Source organism: Lipotes vexillifer, unplaced genomic scaffold (genome assembly GCF_000442215.2).
Source record: "Lipotes vexillifer unplaced genomic scaffold, Lipotes_vexillifer_v1.1 scaffold515, whole genome shotgun sequence".
NCBI lineage: Eukaryota > Metazoa > Chordata > Mammalia > Artiodactyla > Lipotidae > Lipotes > Lipotes vexillifer.
Window position 1 is genome coordinate 2,515,838 of NW_006772017.1, and position 16,324 is coordinate 2,532,161.

General features: G+C 41.2%; 1 protein-coding gene across 1 annotated transcript in view; it reads left to right on the forward strand.

The window, feature by feature from the left end:
* The window catches only part of FIG4 (FIG4 phosphoinositide 5-phosphatase), a 132,158-nt gene that overhangs the window by 52,053 nt on the left and 63,781 nt on the right, over window positions 1-16,324 (forward strand). The window contains exons 11-15 of the mRNA XM_007447274.1: window positions 5,310-5,443; window positions 6,689-6,805; window positions 8,571-8,616; window positions 9,661-9,809; window positions 10,798-10,964. Coding sequence (XP_007447336.1) covers window positions 5,310-5,443; window positions 6,689-6,805; window positions 8,571-8,616; window positions 9,661-9,809; window positions 10,798-10,964 — 613 coding nt within the window. The remainder of the gene's footprint in view (window positions 1-5,309; window positions 5,444-6,688; window positions 6,806-8,570; window positions 8,617-9,660; window positions 9,810-10,797; window positions 10,965-16,324) is intronic.

Sequence of the window (16,324 nt, forward strand, 5' to 3'; positions counted from 1 at the left end):
AGCAGGTACAAAGGCCCTGAGACAGGCGGGGATTTGGTGGATTTAAGGAAGAAAAGCCTTGTCTGGCTGGGTCCCAGAGGATGAGGGAGTTATGCCAGACATGCAGAGCCTTGTAGGGTGTGTTAATGAGTCTGGTCTTTATCCTGACTTTCCAAAACCATTGAAGGTTTTGTATGGCTGAGAGGATGGTGATCAGATTTCTGTTTTGAAAAGATTGTCCTGACCTCAATCCAGAGAATTAATGGATTGGTACAAGGCTAAAGTCTATGTTGGAAGACCACATAGGTGGCTGTTAGAATTATCCAGAAAAGGGTAACTGGCCTAAACTCGGGTGGTATGGTAGAGGTGGAGAGAAGTGGACACAGGCAGTAGACTCAGTGATGAGCTGGGTCTGAGATGAGGGAGAGGGAGATGTCAGGCTTGATTCCTAGGTTTCTGGTGAGTATCAGGTGGATGGATGGTGATGCCATTCACTGAGCCAGGGACCATGGACTCAGTCTGTGAGGGAAGATGGTGAGTACGGTTTGGATGTGCTGAGGTTTGAGATGGATTGAGTCCTGTCAGAGGAGCTGGCAAGTGAGTGGCCAGTGTGTGAGATAGAAGCTCAGGAGAGAGGTCTGAGCTGAGATGTGATTTTGTGGCTCATGTGTGTCCCAGCGATATTTGAAGACATGGGCATGGAGGTGATGCCCATTTAGAGGGTTCAGAGTGGGAAGAGGGAAGAGCCTCCAGTCTTGTCTTGAGGACCCCCCAGCTCTTAATGTCCAGTTAGAGCAGGCGGAGTCTGTAAAGGAGCCTGGGAAAGAACAGACAGAAAAGTAGGAGGAAAACCAGGTGAGCACTGTGTTATGACAACTAACAGAAAGCGTGTTTCGTGATGAAGGAAGTAAGCAATCAACAGTGGCAAAGGCTGCTGACAGGTCAAGTAAGATGAAAACAGGAAATATGCTCCTTGTGTTACCAACACTGAGAGCACTGACTGAAGTGGACTGAGCTGCAGGAGGACTTCCCTCGTGGGGAAATGAAGTACCTAATGAGGAATGAAGAAGAGTTGGTGTTTTCATCAGTATGTTGTTTGTTTTTTTAAGGGCAGAATGCTGTGTTTAAAGCCTGTGGGAAGGATCCGTCTGGGATCCTTGAGAGGTATAAAACACGGGAGAGAGAAAGGACGATCAGGGCATCATGTGCTTCAGAAAGGAGGAAATCTGAAACATGGAGGGAGGAATTATTTTAATGGGAGGACAGAGAATAGTAAGGGTATGTGTGTGTGTGTTTGTGTGTGTGTGTGTGTGTGTGTGTGTGTGTGTGTTGTATGCGTAGTGCTTGGTAAACTGACTTTAACTTCTCCTTAAGGTAAGAGGAAAGGTCACCTGCTCAGAACAGAGGTTTGAGGGTGGTGGAAGTTTCACAGCCTTCATGTATATGCGAGGGTGGATTGACCAGAGACCTCCAGGAAATGCTAAGGGCTAATTTCAGGTTGGTGATCAGGATTTCTTTCTTTTTAAAAAAAAAATTTATTTATTTATTTTTGGCTGCGTTGGGTCTTCGTTGCTGCATGTGGGCTTTCTCTGGTTGCAGGAGTAGGGGCTACTCTTCATTGTGGTGCGAGGGCTTCTCATTGCGGTGGCTTCTCTTGTTGCGGAGCACGGGCTCCAGGCACGTGGGCTTCAGTAGTTGCAGCACACGGGCTCAGTAGTTGTGGCTCACGGGCTCTAGAGTGCAGGCTCAGCAGTTGTGGCGCATGGGCTTAATTGCTCCGTGGCATGTGGGATCTTCCAGGACCAGGGATCGAACCCGTGTCCCCTGCATTGGCAGGCAGATTCTTAACCACTGCGCCACGAGGGAAGTCCCCCAAGATTTCTTAAATTATGCTATTGCCTGACTTTTCCTGGCAGGGTTTGTGTATGGCTGTGAGCACAAAGGAAGTAGATAATTGGGTTCGTTCAGTTCTGCCAGGCAGGCGTGATGTAGAAAGACAGATAATAGGAGTTTTGGATGTTGGCGGAAGTCTAATTGAAGCAGACCATGAAACCTGAGCTGGAGGAGGGGGAGTGATGGAGAGGGTGATGGAGAAAGCAGTGCTGTCAGTGGACTGGGGTCCCGGTGAGGTGGGGTGTTTAAAACAAGCCATCTGAAAATAAAAGAGGTTCTGGATAAGAAATGTTGAAGGCAGAGGACTTACCTGTGGTGATGACTTGATCTGAGATGTGAGGGTGGGAAGGATGGCTTAGCTAGAGTGGAGGAGGAACAGGTACTGGGAGCCGCCCAGGCCGGGGCCACAGACTGAGATCCAGTTGCGGGGAGAGGACCGTAGAACTAAGTGCGAGGGTTCAGAGGAGCAGGGCGTGTGTGTGTGCCTGCGAGCGTGTGGCTTGGGAGGAGGGGAGTGGGGAGGAGGGGCTGGGGACAGTGAGGCAGGAAGCTTTATTTCTTCCTTTGTTGCTCTTTGCTTTATGAAATTATTGCATCCTATCAGGGATTGACTTTGTAAAATAAATCATTCAGGTATTAATTACATCATTTTTTAGACTTTGGTTCACATCAGTTCAGAAGTTTCATTTTCACGTCTCTCCCCCGTCAACTCAGAATAACATACGGCAATAGGTGGATGATCACAACCTCAGCCTGATATTGAACAGTAGCTGTAAGAGACATAATCAAAAAATTCAAAAAGGAAAACTCTAGTAATAAGAACCCTCATGAACATTTTTCTAGTAAACTATAAGCCATAAGAGATTGTTAGTATAGAAATAAATTATTGCTGAAGCACTAAATTACAAGGTTATCGCTAGAACGTAAACATCGACCTTAGTGAATTTTCTTCATATTTTACAGAGTCCTTATAGTGTGGTTAAAAGCTATGGTTAAGTGGAAATTCAGTTTATGATGTTTGAAATAATCTATTTCTCTATTAAATATGCAGGTTCAAGATATAATATCAGATACGTGTGGTTGTAAAGTGTTCCTGCCCAGCTTTCTCAAATGAACATTTATTTCTTAATATTTAAAGGGCAGTCAGTGGATTTTAAAATTGTCCTTGTTTATTGTTTCATTGCCATAAAAATCCTGGCAATAACTAGAAAATTGTTTGGAGATTAAGTTGCTGTTTTGTAGAATAGAAAAAAATGTTCTGTTGTTTTTGTCATTAGTTATTTTATTCATAGGATGAAAGATGTTTATTCAGTTCACTTAGAACTCCTCATTAACTTGTCAAAGAATGTGTGTATGTGTGTGTGTGTGTGTGTGTGTGTGTGTGTGTAGCATGATATCAATGGATATTCACTCTTTATTCTGCCTCCGTATGAAGTGTCTAAAGTGGAATACTTTTCTTGATTTCTTTTCTCTTTTGCCCTGTGTTGTGCACTATCTCCTGCCCTCCCTCCACTCCACCATATGGAGGTTTGAGACACTGCTTGTCAGACATTTTGGAACAATCCTTATACTGTCATTGCTGCTACTGGGGATCAGTAGGAAGCCAACCAGGGATCTGATGTCATTGTACATCAGAGGACTTTAATCTGGGGTCCATGGACGGCCGTTGGGGGGGGTGTCTCTGAACCCTTTGAAACAATCACTTGCACATGTGAAGTTTTCATCTGGTTGTTAAAGGGGTCTGTGACCAAAGAAGATCGATGAAACAATCCACTAGCTAATCCACTGTGGGCAGACAATGCATAAAGCAGATTCTTTACATAGAGATGATTGAAAGTTGATGAGATAACCTTATCTCTCCGTCTCATTAAATGTCAGATTTGATATAAGAAATTCAAAAACTTTTTGTTTCTCTAGTTGGCTTAAAGTGCTTTTGAGAAAATTACAGGTATACAATTTAATTTTCTCAGATGTAAAAATAAGCTAAATATTTGTTCATCCCAAACTGATTTAATGCTGTTCTTAATCAATTCTTATCTAATTCCTCCATACATACAGCTGTGCAAAATAGATACCCTTTTTCTGTTTCCTCAGTGATTATCTAATTAAATTCATGACAGTTGAAAAGTAATCACCATGGTTGAAAACACTGTAGACCTATTTTGATGCCAGCAATAGTACCTCAGTGCTGTATCCATATTGCTGAATTAATTGTTTTTTGTTTGTTTCTATGTGAAGTCCTGATCAGGATAACAATAAAGTTAATTTTTATTAATCCTTACCATGTGTCATATGCTCTGATAAGAAACTATCATGTTTCATCTCATTTAAACCTCACATTAATCCTTTAAGTGAGATACTACTGTTACCCATTTTACAGACGAAGAAATGGAGGCCAAGGAAAGTTGAGAACCTTGCTCAAGGCCATGTGGCTGGTAAGAGGCAGAGCCAGCACTCCAACCACAAAGCTGGACAATATGCACCAGCTCCTCTTGAAGGGGAGGCAGTATGATATCTAAGGAGCTATAGCAGGCAAGGAGGTGGACAGTCAGGTTTAGTCCCATGAACGCCTCTCAGCTTCAGTTCATCCAGCCACAGTGTAAAAGGGGAAGACATGGCTGCCTTGGCTACCTCACGGGGATTTTATGAGAGTCAAGTTTAAAAGCCTATGAACGGGACTTCCCTGGTGGCCCACTGGTTAAGAATCCGCTTGCCAGTGCAGGAGACACAGGTTCAAGCCCTGGTCCAGGAAGATCCCACATGCCGCGGAGCAACTGAGCCCACGTCACAGTTACTGAACCTGCACTCTAGAGCCCGTGAGCCACAACTATTGAGCCCGTGTGCTGCAACTGCTGAAGCCCACGTGCCTAGAGCCCATGCTCCGCAACAAGAGAAGCCACCGCAATGGGAAGCCCACGCACCGCAATGAAGAATAGCCCCCGCTCGCTGCAACTAGAGAAAGCCCGCACACAGCAACGAAGACCCAACACAGCCAAAAAAAAAAAGAGGCCTATGAAGCCTGCGAAAGCGTTCTCCGCTCTGCCAGTTTGGGGATTAGCCATCTAGGCCCAGTTGATTTCTCTCTGGTCCTTAGCTGGCTGGGGTTGGAGGTTCCTTTCTTCTGGTCCTTGGGAAGTTTTCCTTTGCCGAAGTGGAGTGTGGAGTGTGTAGGACAGGCCTGTGTAGGGTGAGCTGGGCTTCTTGGGACTGTAGGAGGTTATGAGGAAGAAATCTGATCTCCTTTTAATGCTCATTATCTGTTGACTGTAATTCAGTGATGCGTTTATTTCTTTGCATTTATATTATTTTAATTTGGGTAGGTTTCATTTTTGTATATTTAGCACTTCAGCTTTTTGTCTTAGTGGGAAAGTTATGTTAAGTCTGTTCCTCTGATTTAAGGTAGTTAGAACCCTGAAAATGTTTAATTTTTGGTAAAGGAACGAGAGAAAAGAAAGCATGAGAGAATTTTGAGTGAAGAACTCGTAGCTGCTGTGACCTACCTCAACCAGTTTTTGCCTCCCGAGCACACGATTATTTATATTCCTTGGGATATGGCCAAGTACACCAAAAGGTGAGCAGATGCTCATACGTCTGGTTATGTTTTCCTCTTCTTGTGATGTAAAATAGCAGGAAGCTGATCTCTCTGGTAAAGTGAATGCTACTTTTTTCATTTCCTTTGTGAACCGGCTTGAGGGGCTGTTTAACTGGTGGTGTATAATTTGAGGGCTTAAATTAGTTGACCAAATTCTTTTTGCCCCCCATTTTTACCATTTAGAAATTCTCTTTGAAGTATCTAGTGAGCTCAGAACATCTTTACTCTGCTGCTTTTCCTTAAAGGCATTAGTTTTACTTTTTTCTATTTCATTCTTTCTCCCTGTTTAATCACTTTCTCAGACACCACTTTCAGATTATCTCACGCATGGATGAACCAGTACTAACTCTTGACTGTTTATAGTAAATCCAAACCCCTTAGTGTAATGTTAAAGCCCCATCACCTGGTTGGTTCCAGAATGCATAACTTCTTCTTTATTCCCAGGGCTGTTCTGTTCCTGAAAAGCTAACCTTCATGTTCTGTCCCCAGTGCAGCAGCCAAGGTCCAATTCTGGAACCTTTGTTCCTGTTGTTTCCCCCTGCCCTCCACTGGCTGCTTTCCCACCTCTCTGTCAAGATCTGATTCAAAACTCATCTCATCCAAGGAACTTGCATTCATTTACTAGGGGTCATACAAACATTAGGCTCATATTGAGGTCTCCGTTAAATGTCACTGTATTGTTTTGCACTTGACTCGTACTTTTTTCTGAATCATTTTAATGTAGTTAGATAACATGCACGTGTGCGCACACAGAAACATACACACACACACGCACACACATACTTTCCCATAGTATAAGCCTGGTTGCAGGTTGGTGCCATTAGTGGTAATTTATTTTCCAGTGTTTTCTTCCCCTTCCACTGCACTGTGCATTGTGCTTTCTTCATATTTCATGAATCCATATTTAACTGACTGCACTCTTGGGCAGTGAAAGGCTTTGGGAAAAGCTCTTGCAGGGGGATGTCATGTGCCGAGTTTAAGGATTGCCAATAGTTGCTATCGAGTTGCAGGCCCTTCATGTCTCCTTGCGCCAAATCTTGCTAGTTACTGAGTACACATTGCATTCTAGAAATTAATTCTTACGATGTTCCTATTGAGTACAAACCAGAGATTTTAAAAATTAAATCCCTGAGTATCATTACTGTAGACTTTGCTTTAGATGTGAGAATATATATTAAGACGTGGGCTCTTCTCACTTCTCTCATTCTTCCTCCTTGCCCTCAGCAAGCTGTGTAATGTTCTGGATCGCCTGAACGTGATTGCAGAAAGTGTGGTGAAGAAAACAGGCTTCTTTGTAAACCGCCCTGATTCATACTGTAGCATTTTGCGGCCAGATGAAAAGTATGTATGGTGTTTTAAAACCTAAAAGAAATCAAGAATTTTGCTCTTACAGATAAAAAATATTCTAAATATGAGCAGTTTGACTCCTTGGAAGATGGATGACTTTATTCCTTTGGGGAGACAAGACACACAGCCCATGTGACTGTGGAATGAACGTTCACGATGGCATGTAGTTTCCTCTGTGGGTATATACCCTGAGATGGAAGCCATGGAATCTCTTGCTTCTTAGAATAAACATTACATAAAATATTTCTGTAAAGTAAAATTTTCTGTAACGCATTCTATTCTTCAGCATTAAATAGGAGCAGGAAAAATTTTCTAATAAACCAGTGTATACATTAGTATTTAAAATAACATTTTAATGAAAATGTATCATTGTATTATAGTTAGTTGCTCACAAGTCTTTCCTCATTACTACTTTGTGAGCGCCTTCAGATCAAGCAAATGTGCTTTATTTATCTTTTAAGGGACCAATATTATATATTTCCAGTATTTTATTTTCAGTTAGTAAAGTTAACTATAATGGTAAACACACACACACACACACACACACACACACACACACACACACAAAGCAAAAACAAAAAACAACCAACTCCTAATGTGTACATCTTTGCAAGTAATCCTTTTGTTATAGTTTGAATTTCGGGGCACCTGTGACCACTCCCAGGCTCAGTGATTCACTAGGAGAACTCAAAGGACTCAGCATATTGTTGTTCTCTTGGCTGTGATTTATTACTACCAAACAAAACAAAGCAAAATTAGCCAAGGGGAAAGGCACATGGGATAAAGTCCAGAGGAAATCAGGGGCATGCTTCCAGAGTCCTCTCCTGGTAGAGGCACACAGAGTGTGCTAATTATCCCAGCGACTTGTGATGTGTGTGTTAAATGTCGCCATCCAGGGGAGATGATGAAAGACTTGTTGCCAGGGTTTTTATTGGAGGTGGTCCTATAGGCAGCCTCTGCCTGGCAGCTTCCAAAATTTCAGACTCGCAGAAGGAAAGGATGTTCAGCAAACCATGTTGTTTCTACAGACGGCTTAGGCACATTGAGCCACTCTTGTCTGTTCTGGGAATGGTGGGAACTGAAGTTCCAGACTCCAGCCAAGGACCAGCCTTGTAAGCAGGCCTTTCTGAGGATAGCAGTCAGGCTGCTGTGTTATTTTCTTCACTGCACCTTGTTTTAAATAATTAAAATATTTTAAATAATTAGTAATATCATTATATAGTACTTATGTAATAAGAACATTTCCCCAGGCATTCATTAGCACGTGGAGAAAGTATGTAGGAAAGAAAATAATAAGGAAGACTGTAAAAACAACTCAAGGACTGTAACAAAGCTCCATGAAGAAAAGCTGGAGGAGGTGGGGCCTCCTAACGTTGAGGCGAGAAGGATCAGGCTTGGAAGATTTTATTATAAAGTTGCCCTGCAATTATTAGTCATGTCTATAGAGACCAAACAGGAGATGTTCTTAAATTAAAGCACGAGAGATTTTGGTTGAACATGGGTGACAAAATGCTAAGAGTGTAGGGCTGGAGCAGGTTAAGATGCTCCTTTCCTGGTCTCCCTTTAGAGCATCGATAGCATTCCATCTCTGTGACTTGCATATTCACTTTCCTGAGAGAATGAAAGTAAACTGAATCAGCTGATTATTCAGGGGCATTCAGCCCTATTACTTTGATTCTTAATAAAGAGCTAGTACCAAATATGAATATAGATTATGTTATTAAAAATTTTTAATTAAAGCATGTATTTTTAAACACAGGTGGAATGAACTAGGAGGATGTGTGATTTCCACTGGTCGCCTGCAGGTATAGATGACATTGTATTAATAATGAATAGAATCTGTATCCACAGTGTATGATGTTTTCTGAAAGCAACCATGGAGAGAGATACTTCTTATTGAATGCAAAATTATTAATCATTTGAGAATGAGGTTTTTTTTAAAAAAATATGTTTATTTATTTTTGGCTGCGTTGGGTCTTTGTTGCTGCGCGCTGGTTTTTTCTAGTGGCAGTGAGCAGGGGCTATGCTTCATTGTGGTGCACGGGCTTCTCATTGTGGTAGCTTCCCTTGTTGTGGAGCACGGGCTCTAGGCGTGAGGGCTTCAGTAGTTGTGGCACATGGGCTTCAGTAGTTGTGGCTTGCAGGCTCTAAGAGCACAGCCTTAGTAATTGTGGTGCACGGGCTTAGTTGCTCCGCGGCATGTGGGATCTTCCTGGACCAGGGCTGGAAGCCGTGTCCCCTGCACTGACAGGCAGATTCTTAACCACTGCACCACCAGGGAAGTCCTGAGAATGAGTTTTAAAAGCCTTACTGCTAATGTTTAACTCTTGCGAAGGATGTGTAGCTGAAATAATAATCGCCCACAGATTTTTTCTATATAGTATAGATTTTGTTATTGGAAATAGAAACATAAACAGAAATGTGAAAAGAATAAATTAGAAAGACTTTGGAAAATGAGCCAAATACAACAGTATATATATTAATTATGCTTTAAGAATGAAATGGCCTCACCCACTGAATATTTTAGTTTGTACAGTAAAGGAGATAGATCAGGGAAAAAAAGCACATATTTTCCTAATTGATACATGTGGAAAATGTTAGCTATTTTTATCTTGTTAAACTAAAGAAAATAATTCAAATATAGACTAGAGGGTGCAATGATGCTGTTGCAGCAGTATTAAGTGAACAGCAAATATAACCTTTTATAATGAAAAGAATGTTCTTCATTATTTATTCAGGAATAATACCCTGCCTGCAGCTATCTTCTATTGCTTAAAGAAATCTAAAGTAGGATGGAGGAAGTTTTGGTGACTGAATAATGAATGACAGTTCAAGGTGTTTCTCTTTAGACTGGTGTTCTTCGAACCAACTGTGTGGACTGTTTGGATCGCACCAACACAGCACAGTTTATGGTGGGGAAATGTGCTCTGGCTTATCAGCTGTATTCCTTGGGCTTAATTGACAAACCGAATCTACAGTTTGATACAGATGCAGTTAGGTAAGCCTTATTTTCTGCCTTTCGAATGCTGGTAATGACAGAAAGCAAACCTGATTAATAAGGACTTTTATGAACTTGTTTCTCCTTTCAGCTTCTCAAAAACTATGTTGTTAAAAGACATTATTCAAATTAATTTGGTAATATATATTTCTGTTAAAGCCTTGTATATTGTTACCATAGTTTTTATTTTCCCATTTGTGTTAATTATCAATAAACATTATGTACTTTAGATAAATCCGAACTAGTGGGTTTTTTAAAAAACAAATCCAGACTGCATTAGGGAAAAAAAAGTAATAAACCTTCATATATTTTGAATTAAACATATAAGACAGATAAAAGATTGATTCTTCAGTAAGCAATACTGTTTATTCACTGTCCGTTGGGTCCATGACATCGTGTGAAGTACCATTTCTTGAAAATGCAGTGATCGCTGTTATAGGTCCTCTGAGATAGTCATAAAGGCTGTCAAAAAACAGTGACGAGCTTACAAATGGCCAGGTCCTCGGATATCACTGCATTAAAAAGTCTTTAACAGGCACTTGAAGAAACATAAGTTTCAAACGTGTATTTCTAGGAAAGAATATGGTTTGTTTGTGACAAGAGCATGTCCTTTTTCCCAAAGGCAATTCAGAGAGAACAGAAAATTCTGTCGTGGGAGGTAAATTGATTTGGCAGGCTGCAGAAAGTTAGGATTCTTTTAATAGAGTTAAAACCACCTTGGTCTGGCTTTGATGGGTTATGCTTTTGGTGCCCCTGCTTTTTTTTTTTTTTTTTTATATAGCATTTTCTTTGACTTTGTTGCTTATTAGACCATTACTATAAAATATATTTTGTATGTGCATATATCTTCAAGATGTTGAAGAGTCTACGTGAAAAGAAAGGCTTAGAGGAATTCATAAAGTAAAATACTTGTTTTGAGTCCACAGCTAAGTGAATACGTGTGTAATACTTTGGGTGAAATTCTTTAGTGTTTGTATGTTTTGCTTAGGTTATTTGAGGAACTCTATGAAGATCATGGGGATACCCTGTCCCTTCAGTATGGTGGTTCCCAACTTGTTCATCGTGTAAAAACCTACAGAAAGATAGCGCCGTGGACCCAGCACTCAAAAGACATCATGCAGACCCTGTCTAGATATTACAGCAATGCCTTTTCAGGTAATTCTGGAGTAATACGCATTTCTAAGACTTATTCTGATGTGCATTTTTCTCTTATACTTTTTTTTTTAAGCTAACTGGATAAAGTCAAAATTAAATATTTTAAAAGTTTAAATAAAAGTCTGTCACTTAAGGGGTACTCAGTAAATATTTGTTCAGTAAATGAATGAATAAACTTTGTATTTTAAATAGGGCACTTTGGCCACCCATAATTAGAGCTTTTATGTACTTGAGAATATTTGATTCCTTGGCTTCTGCCTTGTTCTGAATTTCTGCTTGCAAAACATAGATAAATTTGTTCAAGAGTGTTGAGTAATTATTTTAAATAGAGTTCATCATTTTAACAATTGTCTAAGAATGTAAATATCACTGATTCTTTTAAATGTCAGCTAGAAATGAGTTGTAACATTAACACTAAATTTTACTCTTATTTTATGACTTGGGAATACTAAAAGAAACAGGTGGTTAAAGTGGCACTTTTCCTGCCTCCATTCTGATGGGATTTCCAAAACAATAGATAGGAAAGTGATTGTGAGACAGACCCCACGCACAGAATTTATAAAGGAAGTGCTCAGGCTGATTCCGTGAGTCTTGGACTCTTGAACCAGCTCAAAGATAAAAACGTTTACAGAATGTAGAGAAGAGATTGGTAAAGAGAGTCTTTGGAGTGCACTGTTGCCATACAGTGACTGTCACACACCCCTACTCCTTCACCTCCAGCCTAGAGAGAACTAGGACTCTGGAGGACAAGCTTAATGTAGTGTTCTGTTGTTGGAGGGACCCCATGGAGCTGTTGGCTTTGGACTGCTGTGTAGCAAAGCTGAAGCAGTGGGACGGGCTGAGGAGAGGGCTGCCATGTTGGGAATGGCCTACCCTCCCGGAGTTGGTTAGGCCAAAGGATCCTTGAGTGTTTATAGGTGCCCAGAGGTAGGCCTCATGGGGGAGAGTGCTGGCATGGCGTTGGCGTAGGTCCTGGCCAGAGGGACTGTAGCAGCAGGAACCAGGAAGTGATCACTGGATTCCCAAAGAAGGAGTAGCAAGAAAATGCCTGATGTGAGAAGATACATGTGCTCACACCAAGGGAACTGCAGGAGAGTCCCCAGTGTTGGGAACCTCAGAAGAATGCCTGAAAATATCCATAAAAGAGTCAGCTTTCAACATTTCCTATGCCCAGAGAGAATGCACAGGCTAAACTACTACTAACAGTTTGGTATACTACTGTTCAAGCATGTTAGTGTTCTATGCTATCTAACAAATTACTAAAAAGTTAGCAGCTTAAAACAACATGTATTCATTATCTCATGATTTCTCTGGGTCAGAATTCCAAGCACAGTTTAGCTGGGTTCTCTGCACAGGGTTTCACAAAGCTATAGTCAAGATGTCAGTCAGGCTGTGGTCTCATCTGGAGGCCTGAATCAGGAAGAATCCACTTCTCTGCTCACGTGTTTGTTGGTGGAATTCAATTCCTTGCAGTTCCGCGTGGACTTGTTCCTTGTAGGACTCATAGCGACTTGCGTCTTCATAGCTGGCATGGGGAAGACGGTCTCTAGAATGAGTCTGCTAGCAAGACAGAGTCTTATATAACATAATGTAATCATTGGGGTGACATGCCATCACTTTGCCATATCTCTTGCTCAGAAGCAAATCATTGGTCCCACCCACACACAAGCAAAATCTGTATCAGTTTCCTAAGGCTGTTGTAACAAAATAATACAAACTAGATAACTTAAAACAATAGAAACTTATCTCACAGTTTGGGGGTAGAAGTTCAATGTCAAGTTATCAGCAGAGCCAAGTTCACTCTGAAACCCATAGGAGAATGCTTCTTCCTAGATTCTGATATTTTGCCAGCAGTCCTTGGTGTTCCTTGGCTTTGCAACTGCAGCACTTCAGTCTCTGCTTCCATTGTCACGTGGCCTTCTTCCTTTGTGTGTCTAGGTCTGTGTCACGTTTCCCTCTTCCTGTAGGGACATCAGTCATATCGGGTTAGGGTCTACCCTAATTCAGTATAACATCATCTTGACTTGATTATGTCTGCAAAGACCCTATTTTCAAATAAGATTACATTAATGGGTATTGGGGTTTAGGGCTTCAATATATTTTTTTTAGGGAGACACAATTCACTACACAGCACAGATTATGACACTGAGGCATGAACAGCAGGAAGTGGGGAGCATGGGGGTCACTTTGGAGTCCACCACATCAAGTAAGACCATCTCTATTTACACACTATGGAGGGGTCGGAAACTGGTTGGCAGCCTGGCGGGCGTGGGAGGGACGTGCACGACAGACCTAGAGGTCCTGGGTTGTCTGGCCCCGCCTACCTTGCCATCCTGCCTTTCATGCCATTGCCATCCCCCATCACTGCTCTCCAGACACACGGACCTTCTCACTGTTTCCTGAGTAAGTTAGGCTTCTTCTGCCACAGGCTCTTGCTCCACCCATTGGAACACATGACTGCAGTCTTTTGAGCTTTAGAGCTCACTCTCCTTTCACTTCCTCAAGGAAGGTACTCAGTTTCTGTTCTCGTAACGTTCTCTACCTTTGTAGCACTTGGCACAATTGCACTTAAATTGTTAACTGTACTATTATTTGTGTTGTGTGTCCCCCCCAGCCCCTACCGTGACACCCAAGAGCTCCGTGAACATCTTGTTCACTATGGTGTCCCTAATGCCTTGCTCATGGCACAAGAACTATTTATGGAATGAATTAATAAATGCATGAGTTAATCCATTCCCTGTGTCCTCTCAACTTCCCCTTTTCCCTGAATTAAAAAATTGACAGGACTAAGTATGTCAACCTAATAACATGTAGCCTATCAGTAATGCTCTTAGGCTGATCAGATCATGTCTTTCAAATTCACTGAGAATTACGCCCATTGAACAACTCCGGGTCAGCTCAATGTATAACATAAACCACAAAGCCACTGTAGACCTTTAAGAGTATTTAGATATTCCTCTGTATGCATGACTCTTGAGCTGGATTTAGGAACTTTACAATCGAAGTATATTAATCCAAACAAAAACTAAGAGTTAGGAAAATCAGATTTAGAAATTCAAGCCAGTGGCATAACTTTAAATTCTAGATTTCTAAAGCAAAAATATTAAAGTATTCCCATCATCCTTTGTTATACTTCCTGCTGTGGTTCTCAATGAAGATATTAATATTTATTGATGTATTCCAATTGGCTATAACATGTATTGCAAATAATTGATTATTATAAAAATAACACATGGTTTCACTTGTTTTTATAAATTAGAATGGTTTTAAGATGATCTCCCTAAAGGCATCTCACTGGCTATGCTTCATTGTTTTACTAGTTTCCTAGGGCTTCTGTAACAAAATACAGCCACAAGCTGGGTGGCTTAAAACAACAGAAATTTATTGTTTCACAGTTCTGGAGGCTTGAAGTCAGAAATCAAGGTGCCAGCAGGGCTGTGCTCCCTCTGAAGTCTTCAGGGGAAGATCCTTACTTGCTTCTTAGCTTCTGGTGGTTTGCTGCTGATCCTTGGCTTGCAGCACTTTAATTTCTATCTCTGGTGTCACATGACATTCTCCCCTCTGTTGTGTCTTCGTGGCGTACTCCTCCCTGTGTGTGTCTCTTCTTATAAGGACACCAGTCATACTGGATTACGGGCCCACCCCACTCCAGTGTGACTGTATCTTAACAGGATTTTATCTGCAAAGACTTGATTTCCAAATGGGGTCATAATCACAGGTACTGGGGCTTAAGACCTCAACATATCTTTTATGAGGGACACAATTCAACTTATAACAGTTGTGTAAGTTATGTGCCAACAAGTACATATACCTCTCGGCGTGTGTTATCATGAAAAAGGTTTAAAACTGCCCTGATGGAAAGGGTCGTCCACTCTTCTGCCCTCTCCTGTCATGGTTGTCCCTGAATTGGGAGTCATTATTGACACTTAAGGATCAAGTAATGTGTTTTTTTAAAAAAATAAATTTATTTGTTTTATTTATTTATTTTTGGCTGCATTGGGTCTTCGTTGCTGCACGCGGGCTTTCTCTAGTTGTGGCAAGCGGGGGCTACTCTTCGTTGTGGTGTGCGGGCTTCTCATTGTGGTGGCTTCTCTTGTTGCAGAGCACGGGCTCTAGGCATGCAGGCTTCAGTAGTTGTGGCTCGCGGGCTCTAGAGCGCAGGCTCAGTAGTTGTGGCTCACGGGCTTAGTTGCCCCGCAGCACGTGGGATCTTCCCGGACCAGGGCTCGAGCCCGTGTCCACTGCGTTGGCAGGCAGATTCCTAACCACTGTGCCACCAGGGAAGCCCAAGTAATGTGTTTTTCAATAAGATTAGAGCACAGAGAATAAATGTGTAGCTGTGCATGATTAAAAAAGAAAGGAGAACCATTAAAAGACAGAAGATGGTCATGAATAAGTAACATGCACGTGATGGAAAGGTAAAGCAAAATTATGCACAACTGAAAGAGGAACTATTATGAAAGGAGTTATTTTATGGATAATGTGGCTAAAACAGACTTCTTTATTTTGAGAAGCATGGTGTCATTGGGGTGTACAACTTACTTTTAAGTTATAATGGATATTATATAATGGTAATATAGTAATAGAACCATTTTCTTTAAAGCACTCAAGATAACTTTGTAAAAGTTAATCTCCTCATGTTATGCCTCTTGGATAGGCAGGAAGGTACTTGAAATTAGGTTGTTAGGAATTTTATCCTTGGTTCATATAGACAGATTGATGCTATGTGGGTCACCCACCTGACTCCCTTTCACGCACAGTTTAATAAAACCTGTTCTTGAGGCTTCACATATTACCATCTTCTGGGGTTTGTCTCTAAGAAATATCCGTTGGTTTCTAATATAACTGGCTACATAAGCAGTTATGGGACGCCAACAAGGAAAGAATAGGTACCTAGGTACTCCCTTTGGATATTAGGAAGAACTTTGTAATTATAATTCACTGAAGGACCCTGTCAAGCTCTTTCTAATTTTTTTTTTTACATTTATATTTGGGTTAAGCCTGACTTTTTTTTTTCCTGAAGCTTGTTGAACTGAAATCCTATTATAAGAAAAAAATAAAAAGATAAGATACCTGCAACAGTTAATAATAGATCAGCTGTATATATATATATATATATACACACACACACACACACACACACACACACACACACACACACACACATATATACATACATACATGCACACAGCTGTAATTTAAATGTGTGAATGTGTGTGTATCCATGCATGGAGGGGAGCCATGTTCTCCTCAAATAGAGATTTAAAAAAAAAAAAAAGCTCGTGGGGTAAAGACTTCAAAGCTCACCATGCATGGAATGCAGTGATGACTGAAAACAGTGTGGAGATGGCATCGCCAGC